Raw genomic sequence first — 21,143 nt, forward strand, 5'->3', positions numbered from 1 at the left:
AACATTTGAACATAAGTTTCAAGAATATATTTTTGCTAAGCATCCCACACTATACCTTGTTCAGAGTATTGGTCACCGGACTGCCCATACGGTGGGTGGCAGTGGTAATATAGGCGTTGGGGGAGTAACGCTGGACGGGCGAAACAGAGGCATGGCGTGGACTGCTGGTTACATTACGCGTAGAGCTTTCGTATTGGTTGGACGTCTTGATGGTCAGCGGACTGTGCGTGTGCAGCTCGCTAGATCGGGTCTGTGGAGAGTAAAATACTGAGATTAGTATAGAATTCCTACAAGTTATTCACACAAAGCAGGCAAGAGTTAATCTCGGGTTTTCGGATAATTCTCTTTTTTTTTGGGATAGCATATCGAAACAAACAAAATTTAGTTACATTGAGTGTGGGACTAGGTATTGGACTAAGCGATCTGGTCAGGGTGCTGGTGGCCAGCTGCTGATGTCGTTGCTGTTGGAAGCTGCTGCTGGTATTGGTTGTGCTGGTCAGTTCGCGCTCCTCGCGCGGTGGCGTCAACTTGGGCTTGGTCACCCCACGCCGTTGACTGTACAGTTCATTTTCCTTGTCGTAGTAGTAATCGTTCTTCGTGGAGCTGCTATTGGAGGTCTTTGAATCACGGCGTGCCCCGTTCAAGGTCTCCGTGTAAAGATCAGCAGAGTTCAGATACTTGATACTTGGTGAACCACTAACTGGTGTTGGTTGTGGCGGCGGGGAGGTGTGGTTCTCCTGTCGAAGGTAGTTTTCAGTGTGTGTTTGGGGTCGGGACCAAGGATGAAGGTGGGTTTGTGTGGTGTGTGTTAGCCAAAACATTCAATTTTGATGGGATAGTTGGAGGTGAATTAAAACCCATATGCCGTATGTCGCATGCCATAGCCCCTTTGAAATCTACTTACCTCGCTCTCCCGCTTATAATACCTTGAACTGGAAGTGTGGTAATCTGTGGTATCCAACTTGGGCGAGTATTGCGGGGAGTAGCTGTTGTTTCTTTCCGCAGTATTGTGCCTCGATAGGGAGGAGTTTCGGTAATCATTGTGCCGGGTATTCGTGGTGGATATAAAATGCATCGATGGACTCTCCGAGCGGTGCTTGCTGTCATGCAGCGGACTGCTGCGCGTCTTTCCAGATCTTCCCTTAGTACCCACTCGCATTCTGTAATAGATATATTTACATAGTAAAATATTTTATTGGCATATATTATTCTTCACTCACATAAACGGCGAACCCTTAACATCGTAGCCATTAAAGTAAATGTAGACACGGTACTTTCCATTCTGCCTGGGCATAAAGGTCACTCGGTATTTATTCTCCACGATCTTCTCCACTGAGCACACCAACGAATGCTTGTCGTGGACGATATCCACGTGCAGCTCTCCAGAAACTCCCACTCCGCGAGCATCTACCTCAAAGGTGTGTGCCCTCAACGGCATGGCTCCATCCAATCCATGGACCGATACCCCGGAGGCATCAAAAACGGCACAGGTGAAGGGTCCACCTTGGATATGACGGCCCTGGTAGGTGATGGCAATCTCCCAAATGCCCGCCTCGTCCGGCTTGAATATGGCACTGTGTCCCTCGTCTATCTTCTTCAGTGGACAGTTGTGGGAGATGCCCGATGGAGAGACTGCTGTGACCAGGATATCCTCCGTCTTTGGCGCTCCCGTGGCATTAACCAGCACCTCGACGAGACTGCCCAAGGCACAGGGCGCCATTCCGGGAGGAGCCACCTGTAGCAAACGAGGCAGAACGCGGAAGAAGTGCCCGCCCAGGCTATCTTCTCCGATCTCCACCACAATCTCGTGCATGCCATAGCGCTCCGGCACGAATACTCCCTCGCCGTGGGCATTCAGTCGCACAGGTTGTCCTGGTTGACCGGAAGGTGGAACCACGTGACAGCGAACCGAGCTGAGGCTTATATCCCGAGACAACACATCGATGCGGAAATGCGTCTGCGTGTGAATGGAACATTAAACATTAATGTATTGCAATTTGCACCCAGAGTATTACTACAGCAGTGGTCAAAATATTAGGTATGACATAATTATAATCAGAACATCCATCTTTGTGTAATATAATAACATACAGTCACCATTAGATTGGTTTACTAGATATAAATAAATTAAACTAAACCATTTGATTATGGCACATTCAAAGTATTATCTTATTTTGACCGCGACTGTAACGAAATATGTTGTACTCACCGGTTCACCCACTCGACCGGACGTGCTCTCCAGATAAACGTTGACCAGGTCGGACAGCGGAGGGCGCGGTGGAACCCACTGCAGGTGCGCAGCGTAGGCCATAATGCCCAGATGCTCCACTTCCGGGTTGGCCATGTCCTTGGCCGTGAGGATGGGCTGCACGCCCAGCCGGGCGCCCGCATCCACCGCCTTCCGAATATTGTTCTCGTAGTGGAAGGGATCTGTGCTGAGCTTTTCCGGAGCAGGCGCAGGACCGCCAAGTCCCTTAATAACTTCGCACATCACGCGTCCATCGTTCCAATCGGTCTGCAAGTCCGAATGAAAATTAAAACGCAATTAAAGGACGGGCGGCAAAGAGTTAAATGGACGGTGAAATGGCGTTAAGAGCACTCACTGCACAATAAGTATTTCGTCTCTGCCAGCGCCTTTGCAGTTTTTTAAAGGCAATGCAAATGCAACAATCAAATTTCATTATTTAATCGACTTTTAGATTTCTAATTCTCCCATTTGATCGCCAACGAAGTTGTAGTGTTAACAACCGTAAGCAGTGGCTGGACGCCATTATGGTTTCCTTTTTTTATACATGGTCGTAGTCAAGAAATATTAATTTTATAAAATTTTTCTATTGTAAAATTATTTGATTGCACTGGAATTTCAGTGTAGAAATGTTTCATACAAATCAAAAGAAATATGCGCCACCTGATATTACACGCATTAAAAATTATAGCAAAGTTTTCATGCTCGGGCGCTTGTTTACCCCAAAACCCCTCTCGGCACGCACATGAAACCAAAGGAACTTTTTGTGGCACAGGGTTGGAAAACGGCTTCGTAGTGTGACCGCGTTTAGAAGACGGCGCATGGTATGCAAAAACGGAGAAAGGGGTTAGCTTTAGGGATCAGAAGGAGATCAGTAATAAAATGTAAATAAATAAATTTTAAATAAATAATAATGTTTAACTAATATCTCCGATTGCTTCACTCTAATTAATTGTCATCTAAAACTTTCCGCATCAAATCCTTTGTAATTCCTATCCGCTACGCCCATGCAGCCACCAACCAAGATTTAGTGTTGCAAAACGAGCTTGCGCCATTTGTATTTTGTGTTTTTCTCCGACTCACCGTAAAGTTCTTGACTGGATCTTTGACCTGTGTATTGACCCACCGCATCGTGGCATTATAACCAGGACCCCCAGGCTTCATGAAGTACGACAAATACGTCATGCCGGACAACTCATCCAGCCAGGGTGAGGCCAAATACTCCGGTTCCAGTACTTTTGGAACTCCAAATTCGCGCTGTGCCAGGTCCATTGCCTGCGTACAGTTTCGCACACTCTGGCCAGGATCCAGGCTTCGCCAGTGCGGGAACAAGCCCGGCTGGCAATAATCCAAGAGTGCCGCCAAATTAACGCCACTATTCCAATCGGTGGTCAAATTAGTGATCCTGCAATCTGGAAGAGCGGCCTGCAGCCAGGCCAGCATCAGCTTGCGTGGCGGGAACTTGCTGCGTCCAATCTGGTAACGCACAATCAGCGACCAGATCAGTCCCAGGATCAGCTTCACATTGCCATTCACGATGTCCACATTGCCGATGTTCACCAGCTTAATGTGGTCCGCTTCGATGGACTTCAGCGCCGTGGTGGCGTTCTCCAGGTAGTGATGTTGATTGGCCGGTCGCCGATTCCATGACGGCTTCAGCGGACGCGTCTGCAGGCTCTCGACAAGAGCGCACAGGCAAGTACCATCGCAGAAATCCGTAGCCCAGTCATGGACCTGAAAAGATCCAAAAATAATGTTTGATATACATTGCTTTATTTCTATAGAAATTGTATCTGGGATGTGATAGGGGACTAGGTATACTAATTAGTTAGAGCTAGGGTAATTATCTGTTAAGCAACCATATTTTAAAAGACTTCATCGTTTAATTTATATGGAGTTTTTTTGGCTAATTTCCTATGAACTATCTCGAAATTGTCTCAGAAATTACAAATCTGTTTAAATTCATATTTTAAACAATGGAACTTGAAAAATTCCCGAAAATACCAAGCTATAATATCTAAGCTAAGTACAACAATAGGCCAACTTGTCTCACTCGAGTTTTCCTAACTGACTCGACAGTTTTGGTGTTTACAGAAATTATTCAATTGTTTAGGCAAATCTTAGGAATATAGGACTTGACGGTACCTGTGTATACATAATTCCCATTACAGATTAGCAAACGTGTGAGGCGCCCGCCCTCCCATGTCGGTTCATATGCAAGAAGGCCGCTTGACAGGCAGCCTTCCTAATGAGCAATCAACGGCAACGGGCCGGCCCAGCCGCCCCTTCCGCAAACTGTTGGCCCACTTTACAAGGTGAACTGCCGCCTGCATGGAGCATGGGCATGGGAACCCAACAGGTTCGCTGAGTTCGGAACTGAGCGGCTTTCTCCGTCCGGGTGCAGCCAATTGTGCGCGATTTTAAGCATTTGACATAAAGCTTTTTATCTGGTGGCTGTCAGCATTCAGCCGGCGAACTAGAGAACTGGCGGACTGGCAGACTGGTAAACTGGCGAACTGGCAAACCTGAGACGGAGTCAGAGACAATCGCGTGTCTGTAGCTGTTTGTTTGTGCCTAGGAAAATATTCATTGGATGCCATAAAAATCTCGCACATAGTTGCGCCATCGCTCTCTAACAAGCTGCCGCAGGTTGTTATTTGTCGTTGTTGTTGTTGCTGTTATTATTCTGTGCGCACAACCTTTAAATTTTTAAGATGCCTCATCCCGCTTTTACGATATGAAGTTACACAGGGGAGTGGCATTTTTCTACATCATACACAGAATATTTCTCATTTTTAGAGTGAATATTTATTTGCATGTGAAATTTATGTATGCCTCCTCCTACACTCAGTCTATGGAGAGAGCGAGATGATCAGCGTGATACAATGTATTTACAAGAAAAAATATGATTTTATTTATTCATATCTTGTTTTACATACTTTTCATATATGATTGTGTATAGTACATTCATACAAGTATCAAATTTAAGTTTGGCATATCAGAATGTTTGTTTAATTGGACAACAATGAAGTTTCTTGTTTGACATAAGTTTTCGAAGTGTAAGTGGGGTTAGCTCTCCTAATTTTGGCTTAGGGTATTTTGTCTTCTTCACAGTATCTCTTTCATATTCTTGTCTTTATGCATATGTCATATTTGTCTCCTATGGTACGCATGAGCTAGAATAAGTGGTTTGTAAACAGCGCAAACTTGGCAGTCTCGTTTTGGTTTGCTGACCCAAATAGATGCGGACTCCAGGTCACTTCGGCCTGGCTCTCAATTAGCGCTGCTTACTTAGGGGTCTACAGCCTTGCTCATCGCATTCATTTTTGGCCCAGCCGAAACAAAAACACACGAAAATTATACACAAAACTGGACAAGATCGCGGCCAAAAAGCTTTAGCTTGTTTTGTGTATTGTAACTGGTAATGGGAATCCAATTCGATGCGATGCGTTGGCCTTGGCATTCAACCGGCCAAATATGGTCGCCTCAGGTCGCTCAGTTCGGTGCGTGTGAGAAAATCCGACTGTTTTTTGAGTGACAATCGCAACCGAAAAGTCCCTGGACAAATGAAATGCATTGTTGTGAGTACGTACGTAATCCGTGCGAGTACTCTTGGAATTAATTGTAATTGTAATCGCTGGAGCCAGTGGCTGCCATTGAAGTCGCTGCTCTGCGGGGGCGTTTGAGCTGGGTTTTATGAGCCCGGGCCATTTAAGGCAACTTGCGGAAGAGCTCAGAGCTTGGAGCTCCAGTTTATGATGGGGAATTGATATTTTTTTATGGACTCTGTCACCTGTCGTAATTTTGCTCATATTTAGCTTGAATGGAATCGGTATACTATGGACATAAAAGTATGATCTTTAACCTTGATTTGTATACTGATTCGGGTTTGAATTGTCTGCCCTGAAATGTTCTGAATATTTGCATAAATATTTGATTTGTTTTTAAGCTTAGCAGATATCTTGAATAATTTAAAGTATAAAGTTAGATAATATGTTATTTTTTACAATCATGTTCACTTGTTTTCCCTCACTAGTTTACATTATTATTTCTGCTAGCTTAGAGCGACACTTAGCTAAAGCTACCACATTTCCGTGAACACATTCCTGAATCTAAACGATTTGTATTTTATCTGTGTTCTCAGGCCCTGCTTCGGATTGATAGTTCTACGAAATGTATATTCAACGGACCCGACCCATTGATTGGGTAATTGTTTTTTTGCGCTTCATCGATCAGACTCAGTCGGTTAGAAAGTGTTACATAACTGCCTGTGAATGCTACGGGGAAGGGGGAACGGAATGAAATGTTTCGTATTGTATGTGCTATAAGCTCACCTGCATTCCCGTCTCGCGCAGGTGCTCGTTGACCCAGTTGCGGAATGTGTTCGCTTGGATCTCCACCCACAGATCCTCGTTGCCGCGGATGTTCATACCCTTGGCGGCGGTGCCCTCGGGACTGCGGGCCACCAGTCCGGCGTGGGTGATCTTCTGCGTCTCGGTGCTGCCATCGGAGTTGTGCTTTAGCAGTCCCGCATGCGTCACCTTGGCGCCTTTTATGTCCTTGACGTCCATCGCACGTCACTCACTCGCTCTCGCTCTTCGCTCACCGCACGTGTCACTGCACAACACAGCTCGACTCGTACATATGTACAGGTGTAACTCTCGTTCAAACACTGATGATCAGGGGGAAAAAAATTGGTCAGAAGAATTTCAATTGATCAGACGCGACTCGGTTTCGATTTCGGTTTCAGTTTCGTTTCGTTTTGCACACGCTCGCAGCTCGAAGCGAACTGTTTTAGCCGCAGCCTTAGTTCGATCTCCGAGCGGGGCTGCTCTCTAGCTAGGCCTGGCCAAAACAAACCATGACGTCATGGCCAAAGCTCAAAGCTTTAGCTCCAGAGAGCAAACCCGAGGCGGCAGCAGGAGAAAAATGCGGGGGGGTTTCCACCAGAGCGAATGTGTGCGAGTGTGTGTGCGAATATCTCTGAATCTGGCTATAAAGCAAAACTGGTTTCGTCGCTTCCAAGCCAAAACGAAGCGGGCGAAAAGGAAAATTGAATACAAAAATAACAAAACACAAACAACAATAACAACAACAAAAAAGAGTCTGAAAAAATAACAGAAATCACTTAGTTTGGAATTTCGCCGCAGCAAAAGCGAGCAGATCTGGTGGGCAGAGCTGTTGGATGTGGATGTGGCTCAGGCTGAGGCTGAAGCTGCGAATGTGAATGTTGACGTTTGAGCAAGTCTTTCACAAAACGCCAAGCCAGAAGGCCAGCCAACAGCCAACAGCAAGCAGCAAGCAGCGTGTGTGTAAACGTGGGAGCCACCGCCGATGATAATGATTGTAATCACAATTGCAATCACAGTAATGAAATCTGCCACGATCAATTGTCAATTGTTTGCCTGTTTTCACTTGTCGTCGCACTTTTACCTTAACAATTTGTGCAAACCGAAAGTTAGACAAATACATACCAGCGGGCTAACAAATCGAAATTTCAACTTGGCATTATTCCACACACCCAGCAACCATGTCGCGAAGACAACGAGGCGTCAAAAGACTGTCTAACCGACTTAATTGTAGGAAATCCGGTTGCGTTTCCAACAAGCTAGCACATATATCATAGCATGTCCAGTTCTGAGCAAGGCTGGTATGCAGATTTCCAAATACTATTTATTGACAAACACTTTTCGTAGAGCTAAAGGTAAACAACTCTGAGATGACATCACTCATCATCACTTGCTGCTGCCCCGAGCACAGCGATGAGTTGTAGCTTGAACAGGCAATACAGGAGAGTACAGAGGTAAAAAGAAATATCACCGAAATTGGTCATCGTTTCAGGTATTTAATTGTAAGTAAATAATGCCCTTAAATGTGGAAGACCTGAGAAATATTTCAGAAACGTGAAATGTATATTTTTAATGACTGTCAAGCAACCAATATCTTAAAGAATTTCCTTTCCCTTTAAAAGGGAGATCCTACAACTTAAAAAAAAGGAGGAGAAGACTTTTAATGTATAACTTTTATGTTAAATTAACTTTAATGTATTAAGAGAGATGACAAACTGAAACAAGCTATTGTTATTTTTCTCAGTGACAAAACTGCGTTGCTTGGACTGCATAAATTAAATGGCAAGGGGAACAACAAACAAAAAAAAAAAAAACAGTGGAAATAAATGAATTGCTCCTCCAACTTATGAGTGATCCCGCGACTGATGTCATCCACTGACACTTGACATTGGCAATGAACCTAATTAGTTGCACTCGCCATCACTCGTTGCTGGAGTGGAATGAGCTCCACTCCTCGCCGTGTTCTATATATTCCGCTCGAGGCAAGGTCATGGGAATGGAAATGGAAATGGAAATGGAAATGGGCAAGGTAATGGCAACACGGGGAATGTCTCTGACGCACTGACCAATTTGCAGGCCAGTTTGCTTAGTTGGTCAGCGGCGCAGAGCAAACATCGAAAGTGTTGTTGAGTCCGGGAGTCGTGACTAAAATTGGTAGAAGAGGGGCCAGCAGTGAACACACCTAGTTTAGGGCATTACGTAATTCCCGAATATCGTGCTGAATATCTGTATATTGGTGTATCTATAACACAGAATGCGATGTGCACGTAGGTGTCTGGTATTTTTTACACTTTTCGATTTGTTTGCTGTCCGAATATATACGAATATATATATTTGCTTTTTTTGCCTTGCTAGCCAACCCACACGATCAGCGAAATCTCAGAGTCAGAGTCAGAGTCGTCGTCATCGAGGTGCCACCCACATGGCGTGGTGGTTCAACGCCTCGTTCTAGACGTGGGTGAGATTTCAAGTTTTGATTTGTGCCAAAACCGAGCACCACCAAATGGCCATTGATTTCTCAATGATTCTCAAGTGAGAATCTACAACTCTGTTTCGAGCTAAGCCCCATATCTGTGGGAATGTATATTTGGCTAAATGTTCTATGACAACGTCATTAACTTTGAAATATATATGAGACTAACTGGAGTGTGGAGGTGAAGCCCATAATTATATTTGATGGATGGGTTAAAGAATTTACTATAAAATGCTCGGATGTTCTTGGATCGTTTTTGAAAAAATGAATGAAGAGTGTTGTATATTGATTTGGAGCGGATTACCCAAAGGGGTTTATGATGATTCCCTTTGAAGAGTTGTGTTTTATATATTTATAGATGATTTTTTATTACCAGCTGTATAGCTATTAACAGATCTATTAAAATGTGTTAGAAAGAAAAGATTTCCGTTGAAAAAATACATTTTAATGTATTTACTTTTCCAATTACTACCGCTATTTTTTGCTATTTTTAGTGTTAGATAATTTAAGCCTGAATTGGGGTCTTGAACTTCACTACTAGACGTGCGGTAGACGGAGGCCATTAGTTGTTGTTTTGTTATATTACATATTCTATTTCCTGTCGGCCAAATGCGATTGTAACACTTGCCACGCCTCAAAGCTAAACGATGGCTCATTAGCGAATGCTTCTATGGCAAACAAGCGTTTATTTTTGGCAACATTTTTATAGCTGTTTGTCATAAATAGAAAAGCACTCCAAGCAGCACAACTCGCAGATAGACAGACAAACCAAACCAAACCGCACTTAGGTACATTTTAGGGGGCGCTGCCAAGTTTGTGTCTTCAGTCTTTTGATTACGCGAGGCTCTGAGGTGCTTGCGCCCTCAGTCTCTTGATTAATGCCGTTAGGCGTCGCCAAAGCGCAGCCAAGCCAAACCTTCTTGGCGCAAGTGAGTGCGCGTTCTATTGTTTTTTAATTTTTGCCCATTACTCTATCTCGTTTATTTCGCCTAAAAGCCGCCGCAATTACAGTTGGAGAAAAAGGTTTTATTTGTTTGTTAGCCCAGCTAACAGCGAAAACCAATCGAACAGAGCCAACGGAAAAACCAGATTCAGATTCAGCCCGGAGAGACTCAGACTCAGAGTCAGACTCGAGATTCAGATTCGCTTTCGGTTTTGCTTGTGTGTTTTCGCTTCCCCTCGCATTCGCCTATTATGCAATGGGCTAGGCCAGATATCTTGAATCTGAATATCTTATAACTGCCGACTTTTGGTATTTATGCTTTTCACACGGCCCAGACCCGCAGCCAGAGACCGTTCACGTGTTTAGCACAAATTCCGCTCGGAAATATGTCTATATAACATATATACTTATAAATACAGTAAGTATGTATGGGCCCCTCTAATTTAAGCAGCAGCTAAAAAAATTAGAACAACGCTCGCAACACGCAAAGTCAACGAAGAAAAAGACAACAAAATAGAGTTGAAATTAAACACAAAAGCGAAGAGCAACTCTGGCACATGAAGATCCATAAAAAATATGTAGTTAACGTTAGACATCAGAAGTTTATTATTAAAAAGTCGGAAGGGGGCGCAGCACACATCACACAGCACAGCACAAGCAAGTAGGTACGAGTACAAGACCGGAGTTTTGTTTTATTTCCCTTATTTTTTTTGGCACTTGTTGCTTACACTTCTTCGATTCGCTTTCGGGGACAAGAGGGAAAGAGTTTCTCAGGGTAAGAAAAAACACGTCCAGCGCGCACGAGTTGTTCACAACGACTGACACTGGCAGCAGCTCCGAGGGATCCGTTTGAGCCAAAAGCTCTTTGCATGTGAAGCTTCGACTGGAAACTGGGAGCGACGTCATCGTTGCGATCTCGGCTTGTTTTGTTTGGCCGTCTTTGTTTTGGGCTCTCAATTCGCTCACGTTGCTCGGTTTCCGCTTACCCAAAGTTAGTTGGTTAGAGTTGTTAACGTTAACGTTCTGCGGGGACGCAACGCAACGCAACGCGACTCGACTCAAGTGTTGGCCTAATGGACTCGACTACTCAACCAGCTCGTTAATTGCAGGCGTCGGCAATGCGATGAGTGTGTGGTTTTTGGCTCTGCCTTTTGTAATTGAACAATTTTGCGGCTCTTTCTCAGATCTCATTGATTACGACATGCAGGTTGCATTCGATCGGATCGATGGATGAGTCGCTGGATTTCCCCTACCCAAACCCAGAGGCATAAACGAAACGCACGATTTTCATGTATTAAGAATTTCTTGTTTTGTTTTTTTGATTTTATTTGTATTTCAGTTTTTCCCTTCTGCGCTTTTCTTGTTCTGTGGCTTTAATTTATAATTTCTCATTTGTTTCTTTACCCTTTTTTAGTTTTTATATATATATTTTTGTTCAAGATTACAGAGTTGTTCAGCAATGTAAACGGCTTTGAAACTCTCGCACGATAAGCTCGATTTACCTGCTGCAAATCGGGGCCCTTTTCTGATCTGATTTGATTAAAAATGCCTTTTCTCGCCTTGAATGAGATGATCTCTTTTGCGAGAACTCTGACTCGCCTCGTTCTCTGAGTAAGCTATGAATGCTGAACTAATTTACCGTCTTTTGTAGTTCTTATAAATTAATTAATTTATAGTAAAAATAAAGCTATAAATGTTCTTGTTTTGTTTTCTTTCATAGAGATTGCAATGCATAAAATAATGTAAAAACCTATCATTATGTAAGCCATTCAAACTCCACCATCATCAACATCAACAACACAACCGAATCGATGTAGTTCCTTGTATTATACGTTCAATATAACAAATAGATATATATTTATATATATGTCTATCCACATGCGCTCTAACGGAAAACACTTGGAGAAATCAGAGGGAATAATGAATCTAACAAACGACAGAGCGTCCTGCTGTGGCCGGTAAGCGAGCTAATAAGCCATACAAATTTAATTAAATTTAATTTAGTTATTTATATTCAACTTTAACTTTTGGCTAACTAAAGAACCCAAAAAACTCCGCGATAAATCCTGACAAGTTTTGCGGCGTTAGCTTTCATTTAACGCTATTCTCCTCCCCCTGGTATAAGCCTTTGTCTTAGATGAAACCCCATTTTGATGTTTATTGTAATTATTAATTAATTTGTTAATTAATCCGTTATATGATAATTTCGAAAAGTAATTAGGTTGAAAAATGTGGAAAAAGAAGAGGAATTTCCTTCTATTTGTTGCTCACTAGAAAATCGAAAATTAATTATGTATATATCTCGTTGACGAAAAATCTAAGGAGAATTCTAACAAAATTCGAGTTCAAGTTTTTGGCTTTGTTAATTTTTTAGTTTTTCTTTCTTTTTTGTTGGCATGAAATGAGTTTCGTTCCAGTTTCAAGTTTCCGTTTCCTTCGGCAGATACTCAAACGTATCCGTGCTCTTTCGTTCTGTAAAGTTAAGAATCTTATTCGATTTAGCTATATAATTATTAGATTTCCTTATCAACCCAGGTTCTGGTTTTTTAAATGTTTATCTCTTCTGTTTTTCCTTGGAGTTGACACTGAACAATTTTCATAAACGATCGCGATTGGATCTCTGGTTTTTGGTTTTTTTGGTCTTCTCTGGTACACATCTAATGGTATAACTAGGTATAACTAGAGTTACTGGCTAAACTAATTCATTCTTCTTGCCGCAGCTGCCCCATATTATGGGGATTCTTGAACTGCGTTCTGTGTTCTGCTACAGAACCCTCTCTGGCCTTAATTATTTAATTAATCTGTGTTTTTTTTTCTTTTCTCAACTACAATCTTCAGCATTGGTTTTCTTTTCCTTTTTTTTGTTTGGCAACTAACTAAAGTTAAATACATTTAGACCTTTAAACTTTTACCATATCATATATATATACATATATACGTATATGTATATATATATCATTTAGATATACGACCATATACGACAGCAGTACAATATAATATTGCATTAAAAGTGGTTTCCTTTTGACTGATCTACTCATTTATATTGGGTTTTTAATAATAGTTTAATATTTATAGCTTTATCCTTTGAGTTTTCATTCATCGTCATAATTATTAATATAGTTTTTGTTTTGTTTTTTGTTTTTTTTTTTTTGGAGTGTGTGGTGTATGCTCTGGCAGTTCTTTTCCAATAGTACAAATATTTTGCAAATATTCACTTAGTTGTCCATAAATTGTTTATGCATTATTTTCAGTTTTAAAGTAAATCGTTTCCCATATACACATCTAGTAAATTTTCATGTTTTCGAATTACAATTAGCAAATATTACAATAGATATATATATGTATTCATTTGTTACACTCATGAGTTAAAGTAATTTTGTTTTAGCTATTTCTTCAGATGATCTCTAGAGTTGGGTTATGCTAATTGGAGTGTTTCTAGAGCGAAATTATTTACAATGGGATCTCGAGTACCCGTTTCGTGTTTTGGTTGAGTAACCAATTTTTGTTTTAAAAAGGAGCGAAGAGCGTCTAGGCCTAATGATGTTTCCTATATAAATCTCGAATCTATTTCTGATTTTTGTTTTTTAGTTTGGAAAAAGTGTTAGTGTGTTTAGGGTTACAAGTTGTGTTTTTGTTTTTTGGGAAAAGTTCTCTCTCGGAATGTCTATTAAAGCTCTTCCGATCTCTGGCGCCGCCCAACTCATCCCATTACATTTACTATGTTCTTTTGATCTGAGAGGTTTTCCATCTCTCTATATGTATTTACACATGGGCTTTGGCGCTTTTTTTTAAACAAATTTTCCATTGGCAGTGCCACCTTTATTTTGTTGGATATTTTCTTTTGGTGTCGCTTGATCATAAGAGATATTAATTGCACATCTTGGGGGTATATATCTGGCCATCACCTCTCTGCATCCTCCCCTCTCTATCTCTCTCCTCGTTCCTGTGCCCTAAAGCGAGCAGTACTTGGCACAGGTCTGAGTCCCTGTCTCTGATTCGAGTGGTCTCCTCTGATCCTGCATCGCCATCGGCATCGGCATCTCTCGGTCCCCAGCCAGTTCCTCCTGCCGCTGTATAGCTGCTGCTGCTCCTGGTCATGGTCATGGTTTTTATTTGTTAGTAAGGCATTCGTTAGAGAGAGTAAGATTCACACACAACATAACAAAGAGGGAGAGAAACACAACAGACAGATAGAGAGCGGTGGAGATATTGAGGGGGCGAGAGTTTAGATGCGATATGATGCGGTTTTATGATGGCACCCGCTGATGATGATAATCCTCGCCAGCCTTGCCTCGGATGCAGTCAGTAGTTGTCAGATGATCGATGATGATCGTGGAGTCATGAGGAACATGATATGTACACCATACCGATCGCCTGATGGGGCAGCACGCTCCCGTGTTATATGATACTCTCTCTGTTCCGTTCCAGTTCCTCGGTCTCATTCTCAGGATCCACGCTCGATGTGGACGACACGCCGCAGATCTGCATCTCGATCTCGGCCAGTCGATTCTCCAGATCCCACTGTTGCTGCGATAGTTTTGTATTCAGAGCCTGATTCTCTGATTCCACTGTATGCAGGCGTTCCCTCAGCCGCTTGATCTCATCCTCGAGAGCTTCATGGGAGCCCAGGAGTGGTGTGGTTCCGCCACCGGCTCCCCCTACGCCTGCTCCATAGCACTCTAGCTGCAGACTGGAGTCGCAGATGTGACCTAAACAGGGAGGGGGCGAAAGGTACAAGTTCATAGCTTATGCTGTAGTCTGGCATCAGATTTAATCCCTGTCTTTATGCTGTACTTACCCGTGTGACTCGGCTGCGATTGGGGTCTTATTGAGTGGTGCGAGGTGGCTCTACTTCGTGGTCGCTCCTCGGACCCGTGGGCACTGGGGCTAACCGATCTGGGGGAGTCGGTGGCCCTGGCCAGGCGGTCGGCATAGCTGCGGGGGCTTTAAGGACAGAACATTAGTTGGGTATTTAAAAAGGATATAGGAAAAATAGCACTATAATGAAGGCACAAACCCCTTCACCCATCGAGTACCCATTTAAAACCGCCCTGAAATACACACTCGATTTAAAACACATTCCCTCTGAAGTGCTGTTGTTCCGAAACCACAAATTCAAACGTGGCTGAAGGAAAATCTCACCTGTAACCATGCGACTGAGAGGATTGTTGCGTGGACTCTTGCCGATGTGGCAGATGCTGTTGCTGCTGCTGCTGGGCCGCCTGATGCTGCTGCTGGAGCTGCTGCTGTTGCTGCTGCTGCTGCTGCTGTTGGAGCTGCTGCTGATGCTGCTGTAACTGCTGATGGTGGTGCATAGTTGCCGGTGGCAGCCACATCTCCTCGAGCGATGTGCGGCCACAGCTCTCGACTAGGCCCGGCGTCGATTGGCAGCGACCCATGGCAACTACATTAAAGTATTTGACTGTGTTTTTAAATCAAAATCGTTCACAACCGGAAGCGGACGCAAATGAAATCGATAAACGACAAAAAAAGGCAGAGAAGGAGAGACGGAAAGACGGAACGGAAGGCGAAAACAATCGAATCGTGTTATTCTGGGGCAATCGTATTTGTATTCGTATCTTTTGAATTTCGAGTGGTGTTTGTTTTTTAGGGGGGAGAGAAAAGGGCGGGGTTGGGCGGAGGGGATTCTTTATTGGAATGGGATAATATTGTGTGGTTGTTGTGGGCAGGAGGCAGGAGGCAGGAGGATGGGGAACAGGACACCGGGCAGGGAAGCAAATAAGACAAGTGGCTTTACCTTTCTCCAGCGGTGCCTTCTTGTACTTCTCCAATCGCTTGACGGCTATCGACTCCAGACGAACACGCGCCGCCGGATACTCCTTCAGCACGTCCCACATGTCCTTCTTGCTCAGGACGAAGAGGTCGCTATATCCCACCGAGCGTACGCTGGCTGTGCGTCGGTTGCCTGTGTTTTTGTTTCGCATCGTGAAAGTTGCCAAAGCAAATGTTTGCCAACGCAAAGAGAAAAGTTTAATGGTCTTGCAAAAAAGCATTTCCCGGCTTGAGTTGCTGTGTTCTTCGAGTCGCTGTATATGTTTGTGTGTCTGTCCATTCTTCATGTTGACTTGGCCGCACAAAGACATTAAAATTGCATGCCACACAATATGGATATAAAGGTCGAGGCAGAAAATAGACAGGACCCAAGGACTTGTATTTTATCTCTCGGCGAGTAAATATTAAATGGGTTCAATGACAGACATGTTTTGATTAAAATCATTGAAACAAACATTTAGCTAATACATGAAAATAATTCACCAAACAAATTTTTAAAAGAAAAAGCTAATATTTAGCTTGGCAGGATTTTGTAGAGCTATTTTTATAAATTTTTCAAGTAACTTTGTGCCTTATTTGATTGATTTTATGTAAAGTTTAGTTTCTTTTCTCTTAATTAACCTTCGATAAATTGAATCTTTTTACCAGAAAAAGTATTTAAACATTTCTAAATTCCATGATTATTTTATCCAATATTTTCCAAAGCCTTTTTTCCTTTTATACATTTTCAAAATCTCCCTTTACATGTCATGCAATTACCACAGCCCTCCGTCTCTTGTAACATGAAGAATCGCTCGGAGGTGTATGTGTGTCTGTGGCTTGTGTCAATGGGTCGTATACTTAATGTTAATTACACAACTCTCAATACAATTACGTGTAGAGAAACGTTTAAATTACGTCCAGGCAAAGCAATACAACAACAACATCGACTCAGAGACAAATATATATATATATATGTATATATAGATAGATAGAGAGAGACAGATTAAAATATAGAGACAGAGACAGATTTAGATAGAGAGAGAGAGAGGGAAAGGTGGAGCGTCTAACTAGCGTAAGAAATTGCATTTCAGTGCGAAAAGTCCTCGAGGCGATTCTCACCGTTGATCGAACACGAATGGCACCAGGACCAAGAATAATGCTTTTAAATCATGCAGAAACACAAAGGCACTTTAAACAATTCGATTTAGTTGTGTGTGTGTGTGTGTGTGTTTGTGTCGTACTTAGGGCCTCCCTAGCCTTCGAGGCGTAAAACTTTCGGGCCACCTTAACTTTTGTCTTCAAATTGAGTTGGCAACAACTCCTGCCATTCAGCAAACTCAATTAGTTGCCTCTCACGGTTCATGGTGTAACCCCGATTCCCGGTGTTTGTGTTGACGCCTTGAAGTATGCTGCAACTCACAGATACACAAATATATAGATGTATCTCACATGCAAGGACACCCACATTCCTTGGTTAATTATGACCGCGACAGGGTCGAAATATCATTCCCCTCCCCCCGTCCCGAATCAACTTCACGGTTGGCTGGTCCTCGCAACTATTAAATGAAATTAAAGCGGCGTTAACTGCGTTTGTTTTTTAACACTGATCGTTTTTTATGCCAACCACAATTATTTCGCGCATTTTTATAGTATCCCTACAATAAAAATGTCGGGAACAATAAAATCAAGAGGGAGCAGCGTCCGGGAGACCCGTGCGAGTGCATGCAGGTGCTATAATTGCATTTGACATTCATTAATTTTTCAGACACGTGAGAGGGCCGGGGGAAAGTGTAATAAAAAATTCGTTCCACACTCTTAGGGCATCAACAAAAAAATAAAAAAAAGATCTATATAGCATGTGCGTGTGCAGATGAACAATTTAAAGTGACAAAGAGCAAAAAAAAAACGAAAATTTTATTTTCCATATGACAGATATTTATAAATTAAAATGTAAATTCTATAAATTTTGATTTGAGTGCTCTGTGGTTGGGTTCACATGTGCTGAAGGGTCTCTAATCTATTGCTTCGCAAGGGGCGGGCGGGTTCTGTTCGAACTTTCCAGTTAACACTTATTTTTAGACAATTACACATTCCACAGATAGAGACACAGAGAGATAGAGATATACGTTATATGCTTTCTAGATTTTTTGTGTGATTTATAGTAGAGTGTGTCGTCTTTGTTTGATTAATAGATTTTCATTTTCATTGGTTTTTGGTTTCGGTTTATTTTGATTTTTTCTGGGGGGAAGGTTGTTGTAGTAGTTACGTTATCGTTATTGTTCCGCCTGTCGCACTAAAACGGGATATTTACCAAGTTCTTTACCTGCGGTGCCCATATTGAGTATACTAATCTCGCCAAAATAGGAACCGGCCTTCAGGGAGGCCATCACCGTCTTTCCATTGTCGGCCACCACCTGCAATCGTCCTCGATTCACAATATACATCTCCTTACCCACCTCACCTGTTGTCGGGAAAATGTCCGAGAATTCAAATAAAACAAAAAAATAAATGCTATTTGGTTCGTATTAAGGATACTCACCCTTTCGGCAGATGTAGTCGCCGGGCGAGAAGAGCACCGGCCTGAGGCGTAGAACCAGTTCGCATAGGAAACCGGCCTCGGTGTTTTGGAAAATCTCCACCCGCTTAAGTGTATCTAAATGGACGTTAATTGCTATTTCAGCCTGCCGAAGGGAAAAACGGTATCAGTATCATAGTCATCGTCATTGGTATAGATTTCTCCTTGCAATGGTAATGGACAAATCGTGTTCCGGCTGGCGTACTTACCTTTAATTTATCAGGAAGACAGGACACGGCGCGCTCCTCGTCCGAGCATTTTTGCGTGAGCCACAGGTAATCGAACCATTTGATGACCTTCACCTGCAGATGATTCGGCACACGTCGCATCCGCATGTACGTCTTCACGCCATCCAGCTTGGCTGAAGTTCCAAAAAAACAAAAATAAGAAACATGGAAAAAACATAGAACCATAGAGAAGGAAAAAGATTGGGGAGAGAGAGAGGAAAATGTTTTATTTGCTAAGGATTTTCCTGGAAATGGATACGCGACTGGCATACAAAGTGCGTGGAAATTAGGGATCTTTGTACAATGGGGTGTACAGGTTAAATAATTGCTAACAAATTTGTGTTGTTTCGATCTTTGAGATAAACTTTAATAAATTATAGGCCTGAGGGAAATGTAAACCTTTGTTTTCGGGGATTATATGACAAGAAATTGATTAATTTTGTTGTAAATTAAATGGTTTGGAATTAAGAGTACAATTTATCGAATTCTTATCCCATAAATATCAAATTTTAATTGCTTAACTACAGGATTATTGTTTAATTTTTGCTATTCATCACAAGTTTCTCAGTCTTTTTCTTATATTTGATTGAATTATTTTCATATATCCCATCTGCTCTTACATTAAATTTTCCCCACCGTATTAAGGCTTTGCCCCCTAATCGGTCAATCAAGATGGTCTGCATAAATTTGTAATATAGGGCTTTTAGCTGTCCGACAGAATACTGCGGGACTTAAGCTCTAACCGGCACACCTGGCGTATGCTTGATATTGATTACTGAAACCCACCCCCAAAGGGGAGTGTGGGGCTTCTGTTTAGCCAGCAATTAACTATCCCTCTTGTGCCGGATGAGCAGGCACAAAGCCAGCATCGCCGAAAGGAACCTGACCACATCTTTTGGTGGCTTAGTGGAGTTCAGCTGCAGTTTGCTGCAGCTTAACAATGAGCGATGCTTGCCGCTTGCTCGCTCGATTGGCCATATCTGTGTGGAAAGTGAAGCATTCCGTGTGACCGGGACACTGGACTGGACACAGCCGGACAGGAGGTAAGACAGAACAGGACAGGATACTTGATTCTGTTTGAGCAATATTGATGACAACTGGCCTTTGTTTCCATGTTAGGGTACGCATCCACATCCACACACCCCATGCACCCGATGGATGCGAGTCATCCCAGTTCGATAAGAGGAAATTAAATCTCTTGGCTCGTCAGTGGTAACAAATATTGACACAATTTGTCGTCGGCGGTTGCCGGCGGGGGAGTGAATGAAAATGTGGAGTGATGGTTGATGCTGCTGCTGCTTCTGCTGTTGAAACAGGTAGAACTCAAAGCAACTCAACTCTACTGAATCCAACTGAGTGCTGCGGCGTCTTTTGTGTTTGCTCGTGCAAACATTTGAAAACCAACTGACAAACAGGCAAACAGATTGAATACAAATAAATACCCAGTTACCGGGACTAAAAGTCCACAGGGAGAGGGAGAGCGAAGGGGCGTGGCCAGAAGGGACATCATCTATAATGCAATCAATCGCCAGCTTCCCCGATCTCCTCGTAGCTCCCTAGAACTTCTCGCAGCTCCCTGGAGCTCCTTGCTGCCCTCCAAGATCTAGTTTTTCCCAGTTGGTCATTTGTCATCTCTCAATTGTCAAATGTCCTTTGTTGTCCAACTCAAATTTCACTTCGCTTGTCTAATAAGATAGCAACCAAGGGACTGCGAGGCATGGAAATAATGGAATTTATTTGTAGAGCCTTTTAAATATTAAGTAAATGCTGGAAAAGATATTTTTTCCTGGTTATTTCTTCGATTAGACCATAATTTCTTAGTATTTTATTTAACTTATAAATTCAATTATTGTCACATAACTTAATTTAAATTGAAAACAATCTGAAATGAAGCTTCTATGTCCTGTTGGCTCTCTCTATTTTCTGCTCTTGCTTTAGTTTCCATTTGTTCTTTACCAAGTCTCCCCAGTGTTTTTTTCTTACATTGAACTATAATTTTGTAGCTTTTTAATTATATTATAAATGAACGTAATGGTAAATTAAGTATTTTATGTCACAAAACTTAAAAGTTAATTGAAAACAATCTGGAATGAAGCTTCTATGTCCTGTTGGCTCTCTCTATTTCCTGCTCTTGTTTCAGTTTCCATTTTTTCTTCCTGCAAGTCTCCCCGGTAAAGTGAAAGATTATTGAATGGCAGTGTCTGCCTCTTGGCAGCCATTACACATATCGGATATGGATAACGATTGAAATTGCACAGCAGACACACAGACACACACACCTCCTGATCTAGTTTCTATCCAACAATTCAATGATACTGAGAGTGAACCATGCAAAATTACAGCGTTTTTTATTGCGGCTTGAATGCTTGAATGCATTCGACACTCGCTCGTACGTCCATTGAATTTTGCCAACCATTTTTGCTCGGCACGTCCTTTGCTGGTTTTTTGTTACAATTGAAAATCAATCTAAATATTAATTGCATATTCCATGGCAGCAGCCATGGTAAAAATAAACAAATAGGAAAGTGAGTCTGCGTCGCTCTGTGTGTTGTGTGC

The 21,143-nt window shown here is 42.4% G+C and overlaps 2 protein-coding genes across 17 annotated transcripts in view; both read right to left on the reverse strand.

The window, feature by feature from the left end:
* jbug (filamin-type immunoglobulin domains fbug) overlaps positions 1-10,902 on the reverse strand; it is a 25,146-nt gene extending 14,244 nt beyond the window's left edge. For 2 of the 6 annotated variants that reach the window (XM_020944496.2, XM_086829007.1), the window contains exons 1-8: positions 10,739-10,902; positions 6,580-6,917; positions 3,329-3,979; positions 2,210-2,515; positions 1,221-1,957; positions 905-1,160; positions 390-737; positions 56-250 (exon numbers count right to left, since the gene is read on the reverse strand). In XM_020944496.2, coding sequence (XP_020800155.2) covers positions 56-250; positions 390-737; positions 905-1,160; positions 1,221-1,957; positions 2,210-2,515; positions 3,329-3,979; positions 6,580-6,816 — 2,730 coding nt within the window. In that variant the 5' untranslated portion in view covers positions 6,817-6,917; positions 10,739-10,902. Of the gene's footprint in view, positions 1-55; positions 251-389; positions 738-904; positions 1,161-1,220; positions 1,958-2,209; positions 2,516-2,603; positions 3,980-6,579; positions 9,929-10,738 lie in introns of those variants that run through there. The other 4 variants (XM_086828998.1, XM_086829009.1, XM_086828999.1 and 1 more) reach the window with 3 other exon arrangements.
* Positions 10,903-11,294: 392 nt separating this feature from the next.
* The window catches only part of LOC110181206 (cyclic nucleotide-gated channel alpha-3), a 69,492-nt gene continuing 59,643 nt past the window's right edge, over positions 11,295-21,143 (reverse strand). For 2 of the 11 annotated variants that reach the window (XM_086829021.1, XM_086829015.1), the window contains 8 exons: positions 18,570-18,721; positions 18,325-18,466; positions 18,109-18,246; positions 15,769-15,936; positions 15,153-15,414; positions 14,809-14,954; positions 14,378-14,719; positions 11,295-14,100 (listed from right to left, as the gene is read on the reverse strand). In XM_086829021.1, the coding sequence (XP_086685147.1) occupies positions 14,409-14,719; positions 14,809-14,954; positions 15,153-15,414; positions 15,769-15,936; positions 18,109-18,246; positions 18,325-18,466; positions 18,570-18,721 (1,319 nt within the window). In that variant the 3' untranslated portion in view covers positions 11,295-14,100; positions 14,378-14,408. Of the gene's footprint in view, positions 14,101-14,377; positions 14,720-14,808; positions 14,955-15,152; positions 15,433-15,768; positions 15,937-17,841; positions 18,247-18,324; positions 18,467-18,569; positions 18,722-21,143 lie in introns of those variants that run through there. The other 9 variants (XM_086829019.1, XM_086829013.1, XM_086829020.1 and 6 more) reach the window with 6 other exon arrangements.

The sequence above is a fragment of the Drosophila serrata genome, unplaced genomic scaffold, assembly GCF_035046125.1.
Source record: "Drosophila serrata isolate PLE 108 unplaced genomic scaffold, ASM3504612v1 contig_184, whole genome shotgun sequence".
NCBI classification, from domain to species: Eukaryota; Metazoa; Arthropoda; class Insecta; order Diptera; family Drosophilidae; genus Drosophila; species Drosophila serrata.